Source organism: Labeo rohita, chromosome 2 (assembly GCF_022985175.1).
Source record: "Labeo rohita strain BAU-BD-2019 chromosome 2, IGBB_LRoh.1.0, whole genome shotgun sequence".
Classification (NCBI taxonomy): Eukaryota; Metazoa; Chordata; class Actinopteri; order Cypriniformes; family Cyprinidae; genus Labeo; species Labeo rohita.
Window position 1 is genome coordinate 2445359 of NC_066870.1, and position 25982 is coordinate 2471340.

Here is a 25982-nt window from a genome sequence, read left to right on the forward strand (position 1 = left end):
AGTGGAGATGCTCTAGGTGTGCGGTTATTGGGACCGAAATACCAACAACATTACAAGCGCATTGTTAATGTAGAGTAGGAGGATGAATTTTAATGCATTAATTACTTTATATTCAGGGGCAATTATGAATTCTTATGAAAAAAAAAAAAAGGGCTTGTGATGAAAGTAGAATTCTTACAGTTCACGATTGGGATATTTACCAAATAAAAGACCAATTTTTGATCCCTAGTGTTGATGCATTTATGCAGTGATACAGTCATCATAATCTGCTTTGCCAACATGCAGAATTAGACTATTACAATTTTAATTGAAATGAACAATTGCTTTTGTGACCCCGGTCCATAAAACAAGTATTTATACATCATCTGAAAGGTAAATAAATAAGCTTTTCATTGATCTGTTGTTTGTAAAGATATGACAATATTTGGCCGAGATACAACTATTTGAAAATCTGAATCTGAGGGTACAAAAAAAAAATCGAAATACTGAGAAAATCGCCTTTAAAGTTGTCCAAATGACGTTCTTGGCAATACATATTACTAATCAAAAATTAAGTTTTGATATATTTACAGTAGGAAATTTACAAATTTACAGAAATTTTGACCAATACAATGTGTTTTTGGCTATTGCTACAAATATACCTGTGCAACTTAAGACTGGTTTTGTGTTCCAGGGTCACATTTGTTTGTGGAACAACCAAGCCTGATTTAAAGGGACAGTTCAGCCAAGAATGAAACATTTGAATCATTTACTCACCCTCAAGTTGTTCCAAACCTGTATGAGTTTCTTTCTTCTGAAGATATTTTGAAGAATGCAGCTAACCAAACAGTTGTTGGTCCCCATTGACTTCCATAGCATGAAAAAAAAAAAAAAAAAAAAAAAATATATATATATATATATATATATATATATAAAATATAAATAAAAATACTGTGAAAGTCAATGGGGACCAGAAACTGTTTGGTTGCTAACGTTCTTCAAAATGCCTTCTTTTGTGTTCAGCAGAAGAAGGATGGTCACACAGGTTTGGAACAACTTGAGGTTAAGTAAACAACAGGATTTTCATTTTTGGGTGAACTGTCCCTTTAAATGCAGTTTTCGCTCCCTTTCGGTGAATATGTGGCTAGTGTGATGGTTCATGAAGATAAAGTACTCCTTGATTTGAAACCTGTTTGGTAAGTGCTTTTGTGTCAAATTTTAGACCTAATTGGAACATATCTGTATCCTTCTCAATACAAGACCAGATATACGCAAAGCCAAGCATTAGCATAATTTCAGAGCATGCACACGCTTCGTTGTAATATCTCTCGACGTACACCAAATAAGCATTTTACACACTATTTCTTTCCTCGTCTCACAGCGTCTCTCCGTCAGTTTGTCGGCCGCCCCATGAGCCGCTCACACCAGGAGAGAGGAAGTTCATTAGCTCAGCTAAATCAGAATTAGTCCCTTCATTCTGACGGCCTGAACTTCATTAGACGGCCCTTCACAATCCAGCAGGGAGACGTGATGAATCAACGCGGGACGATATCTTGCCTCACACAGCAGATTCACACTTCCTCCACACCGCCCGCCCTTTCTCTCGCTTTGTCGTCGTCTCTTTCAGTTCACTCATTCTTACGTTTTCATTGAAATCAAGAATAAACGGCTCAGAAATGAGAAGCGAGACATGTGTACGTAATTACATGAATGAAAGCCACATGCCTGCAGAGCTGACATCAGTCCTGCATCAAACATGGTCAATAAAGAGCCATTTTGACCCTTGGGAACATTTGCTGCATCAAAAGCTTGAACGTTTGAAGAGTTCAGACAAAAGAACCCTTTGCAAATCAGAGATTTCTCTCACGTAACTATCACTGCATCTATAAATGATTTAAATTCGCTCTCCTCTACATGATGATAACCATACAAAAACAGAAACGTCTGCAGCACAGGGCTGATTTTTTTTCTTTGGCTCGTGTGTTCCTGTAGCCGCCCCACTGATGCCTGTTGCCATAGTTTCACAATTCAAAAGAGGCAAGAGCACCAATCAGATAAAGAACAGGACACAATTAGCAAACAAATCAGATTGTTGTGCAGCATGCCAAATGAATGAGACGGCACGGAGGAGCAGGTCCTGTGAGATTACACCCCGGATATCAAACAGCACGCATCAGATTGTGTCGTGCTATAGAACGTGCAGAGATACAGCGATCTGGAGCAGCCATGTATGAAAATTATTTTATAGCATAATGTGATACCTCCTGACTCGCTCATTATTCCGTCTGCATGGTTTATGCATTTAAATGAACAAACACTAAAGTTCTTTTACGTTTTCTGTACACATTTCCATAAAACGTTTCTCTGATGTATTCACTTCTTGAGTAATAACAGCAAGAAAAAATGCTACAGATAAAAAAAAATCAAACTATTGAAGTAACCATAAATAATTGAATGGCCTAGAGACAATTTCTCCAATTACACTATAAAAACAAAACTATACACTTGTGGCGAAATGATATGTAACCGTAATGCATTTAATAACAATGTGTCCATAGGTGAATACCTTATTCAGAGAAATGTAAAACAAAAAAATAGTAAAATAAAAAATTAAAAGCAAACAGTATTTGCTACATGGAAACCATAAATGGACTGGAGTTACTTCTAAAATGGAGTATTTGGTGCTTATAAAATGCATTTGTTGCACAACCCCAAATACCCCGAAATATGTGTAAACTAAACAATTAAAACACATTTAAACCATCGCATTTACAGACTGGACAAATGTGAAAAATGACCAAATAAACAAATAAAAATAAATACATAAAATATACTACTACAAATGCTGTTTCCTCATTAACAGCTAAGCTATAGTACAAACTGTAACGTTATAAAATTTTAACTAGTAATTAAATGTCTCAGTTGGTTATTATAGGAACCAAATATAATATATAATAGATCACAGACAGTCTATTTTTCTGTTACAAAATAAAGAACTCATCTCATTCATTACAGATGAACAGCCTTCAAAATATATACCGTTTTACTTCTATGAATTTAGGATATCATTGACCAGAACTCATAAAAACAGAAATACTTCCTCGAAGTCACAGTTGTCACTAAACCAATAAATGAAAACAAAAGTACCGAAACTCTATGAACCAATAGCACTGCTACACAGAGTCATCTAAAGATTAAGGTTAGTTGATGTATTTTAATGGACAAAATGTTAACACTTTACAACAAGGTTCCATTAGTTAATATTAGTTAATGTACTAACATGAACAATCTTTGTTAATGTTAGTTAATGAAAATACAGTCATTAATTGTTAGTTAATTCACATTAATTCACAATGCATTAATGTTAATTCACAGTGCATTACTAATGTTAACAAGCACAACTTGTAATTTTAATAATGCATTAGTACATGAAATTAACATTAACTAAGATTAATAAATGCTGTAGAAGTATTGTTCATTCTTAGTTCATACTAATTAAAGTAGTTAACTAATGAACCTTATTGTAAAGTGTTACTGACAAAATGTGTATTTGCAAGATGATGTCATCAATATTTTTTGGTCCATTTTCTGCTTAAAATTTGTTTTGTCAACTTTTAGGAGTACATTAGCATACAGATCACAAAAAATGAACTATAAATGAACTAAAAAAAAACTCATTTGATTTCATGGGCTCTTTAAAAATTAGAGTCAGAAATAGTAATTTCACACTGAATCAAATGGAGCGATGATGTGATGAACAGTTTTTTTCTTTTTCCTCATGAAGTTAATATCTGTTGGCATCACGTTTACACGAAGCTGTGCATGAAAACCTCACTGAAAACTGCAGTGGCTTCCATTAGCAGTGGATTTTGAGGGTAGGCGCCCTTGTGGGAGAATGTGTTGTGTGTGTGTTTGTATTGATGTGTGAGGCGACGCAGACGAGGGGGAACCCTCGGGCTGCTGTCTGCACCTCACAATCACAAAACTGAGAGATACGCTCCCTCTACGCTTGCAATTATGCTCAAAACACACATACACACACTTACAGAAAAAACACAGGCGCAGAAGAAAGCCTTAGTAATTCACTCCCGCTGGATGTGTACTCAGAGCGCCTGACATCTCATCTCAAGGGAAACAGCCTTCTTCAGCCCCCTCACTTGAGTCTGGGCAGGATTACCCTGGTAAATTCCAGGTGATTGGGGTATGTGAAGGGTACACGTGAGCAGTATGCCCAATGTGACACCGCTCAGGGTGAGTAATGTGGGCACTGTTAGAGGAACAAGCCACAAATCATCTAATGCAATGGAGGCAACAGCTGCACAAACAAGACTCTCATGGAACTGCTGTCGGTTTATAAAGATGATTGTGTGAATAGCTCCATTTTCCACTCTAAAGTCACCCGTTTTCCATATGTGCTCGTGAACACGTGTGCTACTTGTCCAGTGAAAAGCTTCAACCCAAATGACTGTTTGCTTTGGAGGAAATCAGCTTCCCCTGACTCCTGCCAGTAGAAAACCAGCTCTGATCTGCTGCCAGACCTGTCAAGAAGACCAAGCAGAAGAAAAAAATGTACACCAACACAAACCACACCGAGGTCAAAGCATGCTGAACTCATGTAGCCTTTCATTGGTGGTAGACAGCCTTTCTAAATACAATCTACAATGACTTAATGCAGCCAGAATTTCACTTCAGCCTAAAATAAGGTGAAAGGAATTTGGTGAAAGTGAATAGAGTCTTTCAGCTGTTTAGAAAACTAGAGAAAAGAACCAAAACTGTCAAAACAACAGTACTTGTGCATATGGGGTTTGTGATCAATGTTAACACAGTTCAGATGTTCAAATGTTCAAATGTTCAAGTCTTTCATTGGTTACTGCAGCCCTTATAATTGGAAATTGATTACATTTGGCATGTGTACTCAGAATGTCCTGCTCTCCATCTGTACCAAGTTTTGTGCAGTTTGGACACTGTACTCTCAAGATACAGGCCAATTAGCCACTTTGGACCGCATCCAAATATATATATGTATATAGTAGATCTACACAGGTGGAGCTGGGGAAGGTGGAGGGTTTTAGAGGAACTCTGACAGTGCACTGCAAAATGCTCTAGTGAATGCTAACCAGCCATTTAAATGTAAAGCAGCAAGCTCATTGGCTGTGTATGCAACATGAATCAGCTTGTGCCAAGTAATTTAACAATGTGAATATCATCAATTTGAAAAAATCTAGAGTTTCATGACAGAACTTTGCATATATATATATATATATATATATATATATATATATATATACACACATACATGCAACTATTTTTCATTCTGCCCATCTGAACATGAAGAGTAATGCTTAAAGAATCAGAGAGAGCCTTTGTCTCCAACACCTCACTAACAACAGATTAGTGTTTACCATACAGAATAACATCATCACTCTGTATGAGGATCCTCATATTGTGCACTAATACGCCCACATGTAAGTGTAAATAGGGGCAAAGTACCGAAGATATATAGGCACCTATTGTAATTGTTAGTCTTCTTCTTCTTCTTCTTCTTCTTCTTCTTCCTCTCTTGAGCCTATATTAGCCCATAAAAACAAACAGTATTGTAAAAAGCGGTGAAACACTGATAGAGGACAGCCTGGACATTAAACACAACAATTTTGGAGTCTCTAACTCAAACCCTCTAGCGCCACCAACAGCTCAAATTTGCACTTATGTTTATGCTAATAACGTTTGAACCATAAGGGCTAATATTTTTTACTTCCCTCTGATTACTTGGCTGAAGATGCTTTGATGCATTTGCATCTATCTAAAAGTATAGTCCATTTGCTGTTCATTTGCATTTTCTGTGATCTCCAAATTACTTACTTTCATCCTATATTTATATCCTAATGAAGACATATTTGCCAAGCTACCAGACTGTCTTGCTTACTACTAAAATTCAGATTTGCTGAGGTGCAGTACATACCAAACTAGGGCTTCGCACTTAAGTTCAGAGACAGAGACAGCAGAAAGCGCATCCTGCTTGATTTCATTTTTTTTACAAAAGCACAATGTTTTGTTGTTATTGTGAGTGCACACAAATAAAGATAGAGTCTTCACAGATTCAAAAGATGTATTACTTTTATCTGTATGACCAAAAGTGACGGAGTATATTAAGAGCACACCAGCGCCTTCATCTGTCATGCAGTGAGCACGCTACTATTCTGCTTTCAAACTCCCCACAGACACTTGAATAGTGCCCATTTTTGTTAACATTAGATTAAGCACCCAAGTAAAGTTGCTACTACATACATCTTTCAGATGAAAAGCCATATTTGAGGTCGATGAATGATAGGCAAGCGTTTGGATGTCCTGCCCGATGTACTATATTACCACAGACCAGCCGTTAACAATCTGTCCGTCAGAGACTGTGTGACATCGCCACTTCCTGTGTAATTTTTTCTTTATCTGCAACCAAGCGAGTAAAAAAATGTTGGTTGACCAAGCATCTTCTCGTCAACTAATGGTTAGTTGACTATTAGGAGGCAGCCCTATACCAAACCATGGATTTTGTGTATGCACAGCAATGTTGTGGGAGCGTTAGAGTGGATCAGTTTGTTGAAGTTCTCCTGTGAGCTCCAAGTGCAGCAACTAACCTCCCACTTAGATTTGTAATGATGCTATAGTGGCTGCCAGAAGCCAGAAGTACATGGAAGTATATGGAATTTGTGGATTTTTTTTTCTTTTCTAAGCCCATTTCTTCATTATGAAAGTTGGGCAAGTGCTCACTAATCATTCTCTGTTGTCTGTTGTAGCCTTCTTTTGTCCAGTTTGGTAGCCATTCCAAACCATGCAGTTACTGAACAGCACAGGACAAACTCAATAACAAGTAAAAACTGTTTAAGCAGCTCCTGTGGCAGGCTGAACATCCTCATATGGAGAAGGAAGGACATCCTCTATTGAGTCTTTTCTACTATAGAGGCGATTTAGAGTTTCCACTTCAGGTCCAGGGAGATTGTACGCTGTTGAGTATGTTGAGGGGGGCAATTCCTCTCTTATCTCCAGTGTTTTACGTTTGTGAAAGTAGAAACAGATCTGGATATAAAGTTGTGGGGCTGTGTGGAGTAAAAAATCCAACTGGGCCGCGTTCCTGTAGCGCGGGCACAGGCTCCAAGGTCATCCTCATCGGGCTGTTCTCTCATACTGTTGGCTGCATTAAGAGCATTTCACCTGCTCCCGGCATCCCAGCGGCTCGACTTCCTCCCGGGAAACCAGGTGGAGCGTTAAAAAACCTCCACATATGGTGGAGTCAAGCTGCTCGGAGGCTGCTGGGTGTCTGCTGTGGGGATAGCAGCTCCTAAAAGGCCCAGCTGGTTGTTGGAAAAGGGCTTCTACATTACTGCACCCCAGCGGCTGCCTCTTTCTGGAAAGAGCGCTGGCCCGCTCACACCAGAAGGCCGTTTTAGACTCCTACTCAATACCCCCCACCCGATCTCTCTCACAGACCGACTCTGGATCCAACGGAACATTTGGTCTTCCACTGCTGCTTAATCAAATTCCTCCATCTGGCCGCAGTTTTCCAGCAGAATAGGGTGAGGTGCCTCCAAATGGATATTGTAGAGGGAGCCACAGGCTGCAGACAAAACATGTATACAGAACAACATATATATGAAAGACGAGCGACACATTAAAGGAAAATCTAGGGGATCCCGTGGCTCCGTTATGGTGTGGAGGGCATTTTGTTGCCATGGGTTGGTTCCACTGGGGATGGGTCATATGCTATGGCCTTCGCAGTTACCAGATCTCAGCCCAGTGGGAGTTTTTGGACCAAGGTGTTAGACAGTGCTCTCCACCACCATCGTCCTCATCAAAACACCAAATGAGAGAATATCTTTTGGAAGTGTTCCATCCCTCTGTCAGAGTCAATGCCAAGGTGCATTAAAGCTGTTCTAACACTGACTCCAAACTGTACAGGAAGCATTTGTAAAGTGAGTCTACAGTCTTTTTCACACGAGTACTATTTTTATTGCTACCTATTTGGAGCAGAGCATTCTAAACCTGTGGTTTCATCTCAGTAAGGACGCGGCCTTAGAAAGCAGCTGCCCATGTAGGCAGTAAGGCAGCTCACTAGGTTATGGAAAGGAGCCAGAGTAAAAATGAGAGCAGACAAAGGGAGATGTCTTTTTTCTGCAGTGTCTCCAGGGCTTCACCCTTGATGTGGCGCATTCATCATCGCGCCTCCAATATCAGTTATTCAGCGGCTCGTCTGCTTACAGCAGAATTAATTTGAGCTTTAATTACTCTCATCGGTGGAATGCTGATGAAGGCAAGCAAACGGGCAGCTTGGGACGCCGCCGCACTCGCTGCACTGCTTTCATACCACCTCAATTCCACGTGGACACACGAGCTGGCAAACAACCGGCAGGATGGCCGCGTCAGGACCCGTGCTCTCAGATTCAGCCCAGAGCACAGGAGAGATGAATGGAATGGCAAACCATATATGCATGACAGGTATGTAAGGGAGAAGACAGACAGCCATTACAGTAAAATAAGCCCCGACAGGGTTATCAGAACCTCCATTTGAACAAGCAGCCTTAGTAATTTACCAAACATGAAACAATATTACAATATTTTTTTATGATCCCCTCCTTTATACTTATTTTATCATCCTCTTTTGCTGAATGATTATTTAAATCTTAATCAAGATCTCAATCATTTTTTTATTACAGGTACATGCATAAGAATGTGTATGTGTTTATCTGAAAGGTGTCAAAGGGTCTAGCCAATGTAACATTCTCAAAAAAACTGGTAAGGTATAACCCTAAGGTACATATCCCTGAGGTATACAATCTAAAAGGTACATAATTGAACGCATAATGGTGCGTATAAGTGTCTAAAAGGTACATATTAGTAGTTTAGAAGTACATACAGTATTAATACTTTAAAAGTACATATTAGTGCCCTAAATCATTAGATTAATCTTTTTTTTTTTTTATGAAATGCATGGCTAGTTGTAAGAATGCAATGATCTTGTGTTAGTATAGGCAGTGGAGTAATACTTATGGCTTCTCCACTTATGATTTCTTTGAAAAACTACACTTTTTCTATAGAAATAGTCTAATAATCTAAAATAAGTCTAATAATTAAAATAGTCTAATAATCTAATCTAATAGTCGTTTAGTTGAATAAATGACTAGTTTATTAATCTATTGCACACATTTAAAGTGTTCACATAGGATGCATTTTTCTATTTGAAAATACCTGAACAAAGCCTAACATAAAAGAATGCAGGGGGTCTTAATGTGAATTTGCAAAATCTATTTTTAACTTGGCATTGTGTATTAACGAGGTTCCTGTAGCACAGCATGGCACTAGCATAAGCAAGGTCATAGGTTTGATTGCATGAACTGATGAAATGTGTACTTTGAATGCAATGTAATTCACTTTGGATAAAAGTGTTTCCCAAATTCATGAATGTAATGTAATGATAAAAAGACAAGCAAAGACAGATATTAGAGAGCCTATATATAGATTAATGCGTAATAACAGACAGTTGAAGTTTGACAATAATTGTAAGTACAGAACTTTCCGTTTCATTTTAATTAAAGTTGTATAAGGACAAATATTTCCATTTACATCTTAAAAACAAAAATGCAGTTAAATGGTGCTTATTCAAACCAGTTTGTGATGTTGATAATATTACATGAAATAAATAAAAACTCCTTCTAGCTTCACCAAAAACCTACAAAAGCATAAAAAGGGCTTGTGTGGAGGTCATAGAAGAAAGCTAATGGTGTCATATGGACAGAGACGGACTTTGCGCAGGTGGAGGTCTGCTCATGGGTGGATGCTTTAACTCCGGCTACAAAAAAAATCCCTGCTTTAATGAACAGCTGGGTCACCAACGCTTGGCACCTTCATACTTCTTAATGATAATAATCATTACAGCGTAAGCATCTTTCCCCAAAGTCGGCGGAGTTAGCAGACACCGGCAGGCAACGCTGCCATTAAGAAGAGAAGTCTTCATAAGAGAAGTTCAGATGCTCAAAGAAAATGACTCTAATCACTAATGAGATCAAACTGCAATTAACACTTCATGCTCTTAATGATGGGAAATGCTGAGCATGCCACGCTGGTGAACCTTGAAAATGACTTTAAGTTCTAAATGATTTCCCAGATGAACATACACTTTTTCCACAGTAATGTTTTGTTTTGTGTTTGTTTGTCTAGATACACGTTTCAGTAGATCTGAATATTTTAAGATGAAAGATATTACAACAACAAAGGCCTTCAGTAATTTCAAGTTCTACCATCTATCTATGTATCTATCTATGTATCTATCTAATACCAAGTTTTACATGCAAACGTGCAACTGACTAATGAAAAGTCTGAAACATGTTCAATGTGTTTTAAGTTTTAACCTCAACATGACTGTGATTTTTACATTAAAAAATGTATTATCAGAAGAGTGAGAGTATAAAGCATGCATCCTTTTTCTTCTTAAATTGTCTACAGATGAGATAAAATCATGGTAGGATAAGTTTGCTAATTACCTAATTAATTTGGTTCTTTGTTTTGGATTAGCTGGATTGGTTAAAGCTCACAGATCTGATGCTTTGACAACAAACCTTTAAAGAATAACTCAGGATTTGGTCAAATTGTCAACTATTAAAAAAGAGATAATTAGGATGACATTTTCAAGTAATACGTTTTATTTATTTTACCATTTGTTAATGTTTTTTGAGCCACCAAGACAATGATATACACTCTTAAAAATAAAGGTGCTTCAAAAGGTTCTTTGCAGCGATGCCATAGAAGAACCATTTTTGGTTCCACAAAGATCCATTCAGTCAAAGGTTCTTGAAAGAACCATCACTTTCTTGCCTTTTTATAATCTGAAGAACCTTCTTTCACCACAAAGAACCTTCTGTGGAACACAAAGGTTTTACAGATATTAAATTTAGATGTTTAAATTTATTTAGACAAACAAGGTTTTTCTACGGCATCGTGAAGCACCCTTATTTTTGAGAGTGTATGTGACCCTGGACTGTAAAGCTTAAAAAAGTCTTAAGGAGCATGGGTATATTTGTAGCAGTACATATGTATGGGTTAAAATTATACATTTTTCTTTTGTGCCAAAAATCATTAGGATATAAAGTAAAGGTCATGTTCCATTAAGATATTTTGTGAATTTCCTACTGTAAATATATCAAAACTTAATTTCTGATTAGTATTTTTTTTGCACCCTCAGATTTCAGATTTTCAAATATTGTCCTATCCTAACAAACCATACAACAATGGAAAGCTTATTTATTCAACTTTCAGAATGTATATTTCATAAAATTGACTGGTTTATGACTGTTTTTTGTGGTGCAGGGTCACATATATAAAGAATAGTATAATAATAATAATAATAATAATAATAATAATAATTATTATTATTATTATTATTATTCTTATTATTATAAATTGTGACTAAATAAATAAATACATAACACATTGGATCAACCTTTTTATGTCAACATTTTAAATATCTGAGCAACAGAAGCTTTCAGCTCCTTTTGTATTTCACAAAAACCTTCATCTTGTGAATACAGCTGTCAGTGTGGGCATATCACAGGCCATTATCTGCCCCATCCACATTCATTATTGAAGCTAATGATCTGTTGTCCTCCCTGCACCTCAATGAAGGAGGACTACATTAGACATCTCTCAAGTTAATTAGTAATTAGAAACGTAAAAAATTAATCAAAGAAAGAGAGTGTTTAAGGTTTGAGTCTCAAGGTGTGTGTGGGGGGAGAGGCAATATGGGTAATGAAATGCAGATGGTCTTCTTTCAAGGGCATTTCAACACCAGCTACAAACGTAGTCAATGAAGATTATTTATTTATCTCATACATGGGCATTTCTTCAACTACAAGCACTTTAGAAACTGAGGACTAATTTTGTAAATGCAATTTTCACACTATAACACTATTTGAATTATATATTTAATTATGTTTACAGCATTCAGTAGTGGAATTGATGATTGATGGAGGGCAGTTGTCTTGCTTTTTAGCTACTATTTTATGTACCAAAAATACATACAATTAAATCATGATCATTCACACGTATAGTAAAATTAGAAAAAAATGCTTGACTGAAAAATTATGCACATACATGCAATCAAAATTATTTTACTGACTGGGTTACATGATATTAACCTTCTTTTTTTAACCTTTGATTTTCTTAATATCTTATATATTTCATCTCAAGCATGCTTTTCGCTGACACTGTTGTCTCCTGTGTAATTAAAGGGATACTTCACTCAATCAATCAATCAATCAATCAATCAAAAAACCCACCCCACGGTGTCCCAGATGTACATGACTTTCTTTCTTTAGGTGAACACGTATGTTGCTTTTTGAAAAGAAAAAAATCTATTTAAAAAAATAAATAAATAAATAAATAAAAATTGTTAAAAGTCTACATCTGGGATGAGGTTAAAACAATCAAATCCCAGTCAGAAGAGACAAAGAAGGCCGAGCCACTTCAAAAATTATCCAAGCTCATTTATGACCTGTTCATTGACAAGCTACCTCACAGTTCCAACTCTTGAAAGAACTTAAACCTGATAGAAATGAATAAAAACAAGCATTTTTACTCATTAGCATAAAAACAGTCATGATAAAGACTACTGCTTTTATAAACACTATGGTATAGTCAGGGTATTTAGACGAAGTTCAGCTCAAGGTGTTGATTTCCTTTATAGAGAGAACAGTTATAAACTGTGTTGCTGGGAGCTAGGAAAGATCTGGCGTGAGTCCACTGTTTTGAAGCACCTGAATCTTATTAGAACACACTGGAACATTCCACAGGGTTCCATGACTGCAGCCAGAGGGCATCATGAAGGACTTCAATGAGAGAGTTCACTAATCAGCATCCTGTTCACCATCAGAGCCCAGGGGGCCAAAGCAATAAGAAAAACAAGAGAAACCACACTGAGCCGAGCTCCAGAAATGCCACAAACATGGAGACCCCTAAAAATCTACAGAATAGCTACATATCAAGTCATGTGTAACAGTGCTGTATGTCCTAGTGAAAAAAGCACACATTTTAAGAGAGTACTTATGGAAATAATATACTTTAAAAGAATATGAATGCATAAGAACTGACTGTAATGTTTTCAGACACTAAAGTGCATGTTTACTGCAAAAAACTAAATACATAAAAAATTATAGTTTAAATATATATTAAATGCAGTTAGTTGAGTGATATTTACCCCCTTAAGCAGGACCTGAATGCATCTTCATATGTTATTTCACAAAAAAATGTTATTGTCTTTAAAATGTGGTTAATGTGTACAGCATTTACGGTAAACTTTAATGTATTTTAATGCTATTTCTACTGAAACTTGTATGCCATGACATGGGGGTAAATAAATTAGCAGGAAATTTTTATTCTGGAAGTGAACTAATCCTTTAAGTTGAGAATATTTTTGATGAACTTGTTAAAATTATGAAAATAAAAAATCTAAATAATGTTCAAATTATTGGATCAGGTGTAGATTTACCTAGAGGTAGTTTCATTTGATTAAAAACATACTGGCTTGAATAAAGACAGAAAACAAGATATTACTTTGAGTTTAAGAAGATGTTGGGCTGATTCATAATTTGACAACTTTTAGATCATTCTAATTTTTGAAAGAGACATTTGAATTTGGATCAGCATTTGTCACAGCAGTTTTTATTTTGTGTGACTTTCATTCACTTTATTGCATTATACATTTTCTTTCACCACGAATTTCTTACTGAGTGAAAGGATGTGCCCAAATTAGTGCCTGCTTGGAAATGGCAACAAAATGAGATACTGTCAAGAAATGCACTTAAAAAAAAAAAAAAAAAAATCTGATTGACATTAATGAAGCAAGCATTGGTTTACATGATCCATTTAACAAAAAACTAACTTATCTAACAGGACACACTACACACCACAATAAAGGTCCTCGACAGTAACGTTTCTCCTCTGCTCTGTTTACCCACTTCATTCCTCTTCTTTATTCAGAAGATTTTCTCCTTTCAGCATGACACCAGCCCACAGCGCTGCTTCACACAGAGTGGCCTGCTGGACAACAAATGTGCATCCTACACTGCTCCAAGCCTCCACCAACTGCTCTCTGCCATCCACCTCACCCACCTTCCTCTGGCTGGGCCGCCCAGGCCATTCGCTCCCCGCCGAGCGACGGAGCGACACAAGGCTGGATGTGTTTGTTGCTTGAGCGTGAGCCACTGTAATCAGCCACCCCCACCTCACGCCACATGCAGGACGCCCATGTGTGACCGTCCTTGAGAAGGTGGCCCACCAACTTGGCAAAAGCTTTAGAGGAGGATGGAAATTGGCCCTTTTCCTTTTGCCTGATCTCATAAAATCTAAAATATGTTGGGGTTGTGCTGACAAATCAAATGTTATTGGCTGGATCATGCACATGAGTCAAACCAACGAACTCCTCAAAGTCTTTCTACATCTTCAACAAAAGACTAACCAACTAAACAGCAAATCTGGAATTGGGCCATTCTAGTTGTTCGAGTTTCTGTTTGCAGGCACCTCAGGGCTCCTGTGGCCAAGATCAGTCCCTACTGTCCAGTTCACACCTACCTCCACCTCCTTACCTTATCCGATTGCCTTCTGGAAGATGTCTCTGTGGAAATCAGCAATATTAATGACTGCGAATGAAATCTGCCAGGAAAAAATGCACAAAGCACACCTTTTTATATTTACGAACCACAAGGCCAGGTTACGAGGACCTACTGGCTTTTGTGCTCATGTTTAATAGCATCCCATTCTCTACATATTTAGAGTTATCGATGGCAATAAAGCAGGGACATGTGCTTGAAAACAACACCCTGAAGAGCATAGCGCCTGCTCCATTACATAGGCTAATAACACTGACAGCTGAGCGCAGATAACCCCGCGGCCCCCTGTTTCACCACATCTTTACAGATGGCCATTAAGAGGAGAAAGTGTGCCCTTTTTTCAAGGGAAAAGATATTTAAAGCTTCTCAAATCAGGCCTTTGTTTTTTTCCCGTTGCAGTTTTGGCACATGCTGCTTGAGAGGGAATTACAGTCCAGATTTACATTTGCTGGGAGACTGCAAAAGAACACGCTTCAGCAGAACCAACTGGAAATTGAAGGCTTCTATATCTATTGAGAAAAATGGAACATGCTTCTTTGAAGCAGAGAGGCAATTCTGTTCTGACACATTCTCTTTCAATAAAGTACACCAAATCATGAATAGGAATGAATAAAAGTAATGAATAAAGAACAGGAGAGAAGATAACCACATAAGACCCTTGACTAATTCTGTTATTTTCCTGAAATACAACATTCCATCCTGAAACTTTCTTCTCTGTGACATTCTGTCCAAACACTCAAACTGAATTATTTAACCATTATTTAAGTTTTAAATTCCTCTTTTATCCTTGAATGTATACAAGACACACATACAAGATGTAATAAATAAAAAGATCCAAATGGCAAACAAGTTACATGGTCACACCTGACAGCAATACCCCAAACTGAACATTGACATGACAAATGTTTAGCCATTGCTTACAGATCCAGTTAAATCAGTCTTACCTAGCATATGATTGGCCACATGGACCTGAATGTCCCATTTACTGTAGAAGACCATCTGACACTTGATGCACTGGTAAGTCTTCTTCTAAACAGTGGGAAAAAAGAAACACCAAATAGAAGTAAAAAGTGTTGGACAGTGATGCTGAAAGAAGAACATAGATGTCCCTTATAAATGTGTTTTTGCACTCCTCTTGGAAACACTTTATTTTGATGGTCCTCTAAGACCTCCAATGAGAGTTACTTGACATGTAGTTGCAAAGTTACTTATAGTCAACAGAATGTCTAAATAGGACCTTCAAAATAAAGTTTAACTCTCCTCTTTATGTAAAATAATATTTCCCAATAAAAACAAAAATAATAAATTACTCACCCTCATGTGGTTCAAAATCTGTAAGACGGGGTGCCCAAACTCAATCCTGGAGGGCCGGTGTCCTGCAGAGTTCAACTAGCCTGTTCCAACCTCAACTAGACGCTAATCAAGCTTTTACTAGCCATACTGGAAACTTCCCGGCAGGTGTGTTGAGGCAAGTTGGAGCTAAGCTCTGCAGGACACTGGCCCTCCAAGACCAAGTTTGGGCACCCCTGCTGTAAAACCTTCGTTCATCTTTGGAATACGAATTAAGATATTTTTGATTAAATCCAAGAGCTTTATGACCCAGCACAGACAGCAATGCAACTACCATATGCAAGGCCTAGAAAGGTAGTAAGGACATTACTAAAACAGTCCATGTGATATCAGTGGTTCAACCTTAATTTTACGAAGCTACAAGAGTGTTTGTGTGCAAAGAAAACTAAAATAACAATTTTATTCAACAATTTTTTCTCTTCCGTGCCAATCTTCGGCATTCATTCACAAAAGTACCACAATGCATGCTTCATAAAATTAAGATGGCACCACTGATGTCATTTTGGACTACTTTAACGATGTCCTAACTACCTTTCTGGGCCTTGAACGTGGTAGTTGCATTGCTTTCTATGCAGGGTCAGAAAGCTCTTGGATTTCATCAAAAATATCTTCACTTGTGTTCCAAAGATGAACGAAGGTCTTATGGGTATAGAACTACATGAGGGTGAGTAATTAATGACAATTGTATTTATTTATTTTTTTACATAGTACTAAGCATGCACTGTAGGTCTACTGTAAGGGGCACCTTACCTCATCACTTTGGGTTGGGCTAACTCGTGACATGGGGGAGCCATCGGGGGTCCGTAACAGAGCAGCTTCTGGTGTTTGGTCTCTGTGCACTGTTTGCAGGTGTGCTTGAAGCTCTGCCTCTGACTCGAATTTAACATTGCAACTGGAACAGCGGGTCTTGGAAATAGAGGGTGATACTGATGAAGATGATGAGGAAGAACAGACAGCCTTTCTCTTCACAGGACCTGGGCTAAGGCTCTCCCCTTGGGTCCATCCAACAACAGGACCCATTGAGGTCTGAGCCCCTTGATGCAACAGTTTTCCTCCATTTAGAGTCGAACTCTTGCTACCAGCAGCATTGACACATAGCGTGCAAAGACCGTATGTCAAGCCATTAATGTCAAGTTTCACCAAGTCCTGCTTAGAGTAGAACTCTTTGAGACATGCAGCACACTTGAAGACTTTCTGGCTTTGACTGTGTTGAAATTCTGTGGCAGCTGAGCATGGAGTTGGTTGATTTGTAGACGCCGCTCCAGTCTTTTGCATGTGAAAGGTGCCGTGGATCTTGAGTTCTAGAGTTGAGGTGACAGTCTGCATGCAGACCACACAGCGGAAGCCAGTCAAGGAATTGCGCAAATCTGGATGCATCTGACAGTGCTCCAGGAAGTCTTCCTCACTCTGCAGAGGTAATTTGCAGATCCGACAGCTTCCGGTGTCTAGGCTTTTGCTATGAGTGACCTTGTGTTCTGTAAGAGTAAGTAGGGACGGGAAGCGCTCTCCACAAATAGGACACATGTAGTGTTTGACAGGCCCTAAGTGAGTTTGCATGTGCTCCCGAAGTCCTCCCTCCGAGAAGAAAGTTCTAGAGCAGACGTTGCATTTGTGGTTTCCCTTGATCATTTCTGCCTTTCTCTTGTGCATAGCACTCTCTCCTGGTCGAATGTTATGGTCACGAAGTTGGTGGTTGGTTAGGAGGGACTCCATGGTATAGGATGCACCACAGATGTCACAGCTGTACATGACCTCTGAGGTGTCAAAGTCTTCTTCGCTGCCATCCCGACTGTTATGAGACTCCCCTGCACCAGTGCCACCATGGCTGTTGGTTAGAAAAGCCTGTAAGTCTCCATCATCTTTGGCAACTGAATCACCGCTACCGGACGTGGATCCATTGGTGCTGCAATTCTGGGTCTTTCCCTCAAACACACAGTGTTTTTCACGAAGGTGACGTTCTAGTAGATAAACAGCATGGAAAGCTTTGCAGCAAAAGTGACAATTGTACTTCTTGCTGTGGGTGGTAATATGACACTGCAACTCGACTTCTGTGCCAAAGGACTCACCGCAAAAGATGCAACGGTGTGAACAACCCTGATTTTCAAGGTGACTATGTTTGACATGCATTTGAAGGTCAGCCTCATGCCTGAAATCCCAGTTGCAGGAAGTACATCGGTATACCTTTTTCTCATTACTGTGCTTCACCGCAAGATGGAGTTGAGTTGACACTTTAGAGTCGAACACCTCCTGGCAGAGAGTACAGCGAAAAAACAGAAAGGTGTGCATATCTAGAAGGTGCTTCTGCAAGTCATCCACAGATGTGAATTGCTTGTCACAGCTCTCACAGATGTAGTATGTGGACATGATGGTGAAATGAACAGTCACATGTTTCAGAAGAGACTCCTGGTTAGGAAAGTCCTTGTTGCACTGTGGACAAGTTAGCTGTGGCACGACACTATCAAGGTGGGTCTTTAGGTGTGTCTGGAAAAGGTCTAAGCTGGTGTACTTAGCACCACACTGGTTACAAATAAACTCGCTTGAACATAAGGAAGAGCTGTTCTGTTTGAATAGTGAGGCCTGTTCTACAGAGACTGGAGATGAGGGGCTGAGGACCCGCAGAGATCTTCTCCCATTGTTGATATAATTCAGAGCAAGAGGGATGTTCTTGTGGTTCTCCTTTATGTGCTTGTTAAGCTTAATGACACTGTTAAAAATGGGGGAGTTGGTACAGTAAGAGCAGGAGTAGATCTCCACAATGGGATCTTTTGGAGTGACTGCTAGAGGGGAGTCAAACTGCACGCTTCCAGAGTCACAATGGGTCTGCCTGACATGTTCTTCTAGACTGGCCTCAGTCAAAAATCCCATAAAGCACTTGGGGCAAAAGAATGCATTGCTTTCTTTGGCGACTGGATTTGGAAAGCCATGGGAGCACCGTATGTGCTCTTGCAGAGCATTAAGATCTCCAAGCACCTCTGGGCAGAAGTTGCACTGCAGCAGGTCATCAGACAGGTTAGCAAGTACACCTGAGGGATCCTTGGCATTGTGGATCTGTTTCAGGTGCTCGTTCAAATTACAAAGCGATGGAAGGATCTCCAAGCAAAACTGGCAGGTATGAGCCTGCTCCGGCTTGTCAACATGTTTGGTCTTAAGATGAATCTGCAGCACAGCGAGGCTTGAGAAAACTTGTTTGTTGCAGTAAATGCAGCTGTATTCGATTTTTGGCTGTTTGGCAGATCGCCCATACACGTTATTATGGGTGGCCCTCTTTCTTCTCCCACGTGTCTTGGGCACTGTAGAAGCGGCCTCCACCATGGTTGAACTGTCAACCGAAAGGTTCGAGTCTGGGGTAGTGCTTGAAACAGAAGTATACCCTACGGGCAACACAGAGGGGCTATTGCTGGACTCTGGAAGTTGGTGGATATCCATGTGAGTGTAGAGCTCCTCTACAGTGGGGAACTGCTCAGAGCACACAGTGCATGTGTTGCTCTTTCTATCTCTCCCATGCAACTGATCGATGTGGCTCAGAAGTGTTCCTTCATCACTGAACGGCTCGTGGCAGTAGATGCACTGCAGACCAGGTTCTAGACTCCCTCCTACAGGAGAAGAGCACTCTGGGTGACTTTCTGCAATGTGCTTCTGCAGTTCCTCGGGCATGTCGAAACCCTCCTCACAGCGGCTGCATTTGCGCGTCTCTTTTAACCTCCACTCTTGAGGGGACCTTGTATTTGCTCCATCCTTCCCGCGTTCATGCACCTGCATGTGTCCGTGAAGCGAGTTGGTGGACAAGAACCCCCGGCGACACACTGGGCATTTATGGGGCTTGTTGGCAGCGTGCGTTTTCATATGGATCTTTAGATGATCACTGCGTGAGAAAGCAGAGTCACAGTCTCCACAGTGGTACTTTTTGTCACCCGTGTGAAGCTTGATGTGTCGGTCACGGCTGCGCTTGTGCTTGAACAAGCGACTGCAGTATGTGCAGCTGAAAGGAAGTTTATCTCTGTGACTCTGCTCGTGGCACTTAAGGAAGCTCAGGCGACTGAAGGATTTTGCGCAAAACTGGCATGGGTAGGGTAGGCCTGCACCTCCTTCATCCTCACCATATTCATATTCATCGACATGGCCTGGAGATGTGTGGTCTTTACTAGATGGCGACGATGCTGGCCAAGAGCAGGATGGGTCATCTTCTACATCAGTTCCATCTGTCAAAAACAACCAGAAGACAAAACCGAAGACTGTTACCTTTTTACTGTTTGGTGGCATACAGATGCAACAAGGTGCTTCTGTGAGTATGCTATAGAAAAATGACTAGATTAATTGATATTTTTACTGACACACTCTTTAGATATGTGTGTTTAAAGGAACAGCAGGTCAACCTGTTTTCTTATTTCCTGATGATTTGGAGCATGGAGTAAATGCTCCTTCCTGACAAGCATTGTGTGAATGATGTCACCTGTAATATTAGTGTAGCATAAGCTGTTAATATGGGTATTGCATAAGCTGTTCTTTTTTGCATGCAGTATTTTATGTAAATCTGCTTGGAAACAATGTATATCATGAAGGTGACATATCATAAATATCTGACTATATCTGACTATAATTTATCTGACTATAATAGGGCCCCCCAGTGCATCTACCAACTCAGAAAATGTAACATAGAAAGGGAATCTTATTATTGTAGTATTACCACCCCTTAATCTGCTCGTTTCCACCCATAGCGTTGCCATTTTGTTTTCACTAGCAACAACTATGTACCAGTTTTAATGCCATGGCAAAACTTTGAGCAAAGCATGCTATCTGTTCTGGACTTATTGATTTATTTACTGTATATTACGCTGCTGCAACACAGATCTAATATAAACATGATTTCTTTCCCACTGGTTTACCTGTTTAAGCACAATAAGACATGAAAGAGAACTTAGTTTAGTACTCTTATGCAGTTTTCTGTGTGCGTGCTTTGGATGTGTGTGCTCCAAAAACCATTTATCAGAAGTTTAAACTGATATGGCTTTAAACCGCATGATTTCAGCGTGATAGACATGATAATTAAAAAGCTGTAAAGGTGCAGCCCTATTCTGGAAAAGGGGGTGGGGAACATCAACTCATTTGCATTTAAAGAGACATGCATGAAAACAGCACGCTTCTGTTTATACTCAAAATAGGCATTTTCAAAATGATATAATAAATGATGTGTGGGTTATTTTGAGCTGAAACATCACATACACATTCTGGGGACACCTGAGACTTATATTACATCTTGTAAATAGGGTCATAATAGGTCACCTTTAATGTGAACCATGGACATTACAGGTAGGTTGACACAAAGTAGTCATGTTTTTAATCATTTATTGTGTGCTGTGGATATATACGTATATACGATTATAAGTATATAACCCAATAATGTAACCCAATAATGTAATCAATTCAAAAGGTGACCTGCCACTACAAACCACTGAAATATAAAAAAGGCTAATCCAATAGTTGGTTGGTGGACGACAGCAAGGTCGCCTAATGGGTTTAATATGTATTTGTAGCTGACATGTATTTAAAGTGGTGTGCAATTCTCAAATAGTTGAGACAGGAAACTCTCACCTTCTGAGCATTTTGTCATGCTGATAACATGTTGTCATTTAAAGTGCTAATAGCACCTGGAATAAATCAATCTAATAGGTTTATTCTCTTAATTCTTTACATTTAATCCACCATAATCATCAAATCAGTGAAAAAGTAAGTACACCCCATGAAATGTGTATTAAAAAACACACATACTAGGACTTAAAATGTTTTGGAGTCTGGTTCTGATTTGTTATAGTAAGGTACACACTCCCAGGTGACTGTCAGAACAGACAAATGACCAGCTTAAAATAAGTGCAGTATAAAAAAGCCACTAACTGTTGGATGTTGTGCACTCACAATATTTCAGTTATAAACTTTTGCGTGCAGATCAAGGATCACCCCGTGAGTCCAAGCTTACACTAAAGAGCATCATTTTGCATTCAGGACTTCAAAAGAAGATGTTTAACTAAATAAAAGGTCACATCTATATATTAGCTTATAAGAAACATCTGGTGGATGCTGCTGCACATAATGCAACCTAATTATACAAGCCTTGCTTAAACCCAGCTAGTTTTTCAGACAACCAATCAGCCCAATTTTTGTTCATATCCCTTTAAATAACGGAGTGAACTGCCAACCAAAAAAACTGCTAAACGGCTTTGCTGGGAAAGAGAAAAACAAGGGGAAACGGGCAGGATTTATGAGACATCTTCAAGCAACCTACTCACATATTCATGTCTCTTCCATTGTTTTTACCTCAGGATCTGCCACAGCAAAATGCATTTATGAGCACTTAACCCTTGGCAGCGTATCTTCAGGAAACAGATAACAATGCAGGTTGACCTGCTGTTCCTCTGAACTCACAGCTTTATGCAGCTCAGCCCAAGATACACATTCTGAATAATTCTCCCTGTCCTATTGACTGCACAGTTTGGAACATTCTGAACTAAACGTACAAACGATGTTTAAACAAAATGCGATACAATGAAATACGCAAGTAATGTACTTCTGATCAGCGAACCTCACAGTCCAATTGCGATTTAACACGTTTTAAGATCAGTGTCAGCTTTGTCTAGTGCTCACAGACAAGAGTGTGAACACTGACTGATGGGATCAGAGTCAGGGCAAAAAGACAGCATGTTTTTGTCTCTCTTACTTGTCTTGTTTTTTCCTTCCTTCACTCAGACGAGAAATGTGCAGGACGCTAGCCGCCTGAGTAAATAAAAGCCAGAGTCTCATGGGTCCTCATCCCCGGCTCATGGCAGCGGCCTCTGTGTGCCTGCCAAAGGGGATGCTGGTCCCGAAAACCTACACCCTACAGATGAGGGTCTGTCTTTGTTGGCCTGCCAAAGCCTTCCTGAGCATCACTGTCCAACATCCTGCCACTTCCAGAGAGGAAGACCTCCATCTTATGGGCTGACGTTGGTGCAGGATTTTTTTTTTAAAGCATACAGTGTATGTAGCTCTCAAAGCAACCACTCCGCACAGCTGGAAACACTTTTGACATCAGCTTTGAGTGCTTGGAAATGGAATAATGCACTTTAATAGCTCTGAATAGCTGCGGATGCTTCATCCAACAGTTAAATAAAGATGCTCCACCACGAAATCAGCTCATACTCAGAAGCAATTGACAGTAAAAGAAAAAAGCACATGCAAAATAACTGTTAAATTAATTTTTATTATCTTTATTATCTATTGTGTTTCAGCCATTTAGGGGCCCTAACCTTAATGCACTTGACAAAAAGGAGAAACAACAGTGCATTTTTATAATCAAAAATCATATTGTTTTGTTTTTTAATAGTACATAAAAGAAACAAAGGATATATATTATGTTGACCTACATTAAGTAACATTTTGGTTTGTGTTTAAATAAATAATCTTTTTATTTTTTTCATATTTTTTAAATTCTACTTTCATATAATAACTAATTCAGCTTTTCTTTATGGTGACATTAATCTATAAATATCCCCAAAATATATTCTAAATATAAATGAATTATGTTGACCTACATTAAGTAGCATTTTGGTTTGTGTTTTTATTTGTTTTATTTTACTTTTTCATTTTTTTTTTTTTTTTTTAATATATTAAATCAAAATTTATGGTAGAACCAGAAATTTTGGTTGAACCAAAATATAAATATTATTGAAACAAACAATTTATTTGACTATAACAAATGTAGAGGTTTTCCTTTTCTTTCTTTCTTTCTTTCCTTTCTTATAATACAAAGAATTTCCATGACTTTTATACAGATCAACCATTATAACATAATTTTGATTAATTATTTTTAATTTATTATTGTGAAACATTTTCTTTCTGTTAACATTTAGAGGTTTGGCTGAAATGTAAGTAGTGATCCCATCCTGAATGCACTGTACACAGCAGATATCTAACATACCTACAAGTGTGGTCACTCTAAAGAAGGAAGCAGACAGGAAGAAATTACATGAAAACATGTTAAAAGGGAAATGTCATCGTACAGAGGAGGATATTATGAGCTGTGAGGATGATGATAAACAGTTCGTAAAAAAAACAATGGGAAAAATGCATGTGCTGTATGTCAAAATACAAGTACAAAAGGCTATTGAACTAGAAAGTTTAAAATCTCTACCTTTTTTTTTTTTTTTTTTGCATTTTTGCCTACATTTTTCCCAAATGCCACACGGTAACATTCCTTCTCTGTATCCTTCCTGGTATCATGCAAAATCAGGCATTACCTGTCTGAAGAATGTATAATGTGTAGGTGTCCTCGACATATTTTCCAAAAAGGAAGTGTGCAGATGGGCGGCTTTGAGTAGCCCTGACCTCCCCTACAATTTGATTAGCCACCCCAGATGCCATCACAAAACTTAAGTTGAAAGCTGCGTAACCAATGACAATTAATAATGTGGACTCAGGCTAGAGGCAACCGAAATTAAACATAGCATAAGTGAGTGTGCTCCACACTCGCCACCTCAGAGTTTGAAAATGTAGTTAACCTGGAAGACTACTTGAAATGTAAGGTTTCAGCATTCAAAATGCTACATTAGTTGCATAATACAGGAATACATTGATGTATTTCACATGATAGCTCAGCTAAAGCCCTCCTCCTCATAACTCCATCCATCATCATTTCTAGCAGGCTACGGCTAAGACTGTTTAATCTTGTTTAGGAGGCCAGTTACTGACTCTTCAGCTGTGATTGCATCATGCTGACCTAAATTCCTGGACCGCTGAGAAAAACATCATCTAGCCAAACATCACAAGAAAAGAGTTTGCTTTCATACCAGTAAACCAGTAAAATAGTTTTTAATATATTTTCTACCAATTTTATGAGACATCAATTCGATTACAGCAATGGAGGCTTTGGGTCATTGTAAAGTCTGCTATCTTAATATATATATATATATATATATATATATATATATATATATATATATATATATATATATATATATATATATATATATATACATGTAATATATATATATATATATATATATATATATATATATATATATATATATATGTAATTACACGTTAATATAACTGTGTTAAGGTTATATTAAGGTGTAATTACACTGCAGTATGTATATATTGTATGCACGTATATTACATTCCACTTTCATTAAATGCAATTATTAAAACATAATTTAAAATGTACTTTAAAGTAAAACATTTAATTAGACATGTAAACTACACTAAGGTGGTCTTTTATTTTATTACCATCTCAAACTACAGGTTTTTTTTACCATTTTCAAAAAAATGGTAATACATAAATGAACTGGTTTTATTCAAGTTAAAAATATTTTTAACATTACTGAACCAACCTGTATACAGTAATTTATACCGGCAAATCCAATTTCAGTGTTAAGTTAAATTAGATAGAAATGGCTCTTGAAGGCAACAATTGGAGGTTATCACTTACAAGTGCACATGCAGTACGATAAAGCACACCTCTTTTTCACAAGGGTATTGTGAGATCAGAGCTCTGGCGTCTGACATCCACAGCTTCCTGTCCACCACAGGAGAGCAGCAGCGCGTCAGTCCACATTTACCCATGTGCCCCAGCACTCGCACTAACACTTGGTCAGTGTCCCAGAAATCACACTGCACAGGTGGACACCCAGAAAGACCAGACAAATGACAGATAGGGACGTGAAAACTAGGACAGTCACTCCTTCTGTTCTCCAGATTTACTGTGAGAGAAAACATCGATTGAGACTAAGATCCACAGACTAAAAAGACTGTCGATACCTTTTATTGATCAAAACGCATCTGCATTCCTTTACTAAATGAAAAATATCTATTTGAAAGCTGACTGCAGAGATTTTCATTGACTATTGCGTATAGGACAATTACGGTATTTGATGCAATTATAAAAGTAAATATTTACAGCTTAATGGGCGATACAACCCACAAACAACATTATCACAGTTATGTATATATATATATATATATATATTATACAATATCAAT

At 38.4% G+C, this 25982-nt stretch overlaps 1 protein-coding gene across 3 annotated transcripts in view; it reads right to left on the reverse strand.

Annotated features, from left to right (window-relative positions):
• The window catches only part of LOC127178327 (zinc finger protein 521), a 91936-nt gene that overhangs the window by 24941 nt on the left and 41013 nt on the right, over positions 1-25982 (reverse strand). For all 3 annotated transcript variants that reach the window (XR_007829379.1, XM_051131143.1, XM_051131128.1), the window contains exons 3-4: positions 16725-20173; positions 15569-15653 (exon numbers count right to left, since the gene is read on the reverse strand). Coding sequence is in view for 2 of the 3 variants with exons in the window: in XM_051131128.1 (XP_050987085.1) it covers positions 15569-15653; positions 16725-20173 (3534 nt within the window). In the remaining variant the exon portion in view is untranslated. The remainder of the gene's footprint in view (positions 1-15568; positions 15654-16724; positions 20174-25982) is intronic.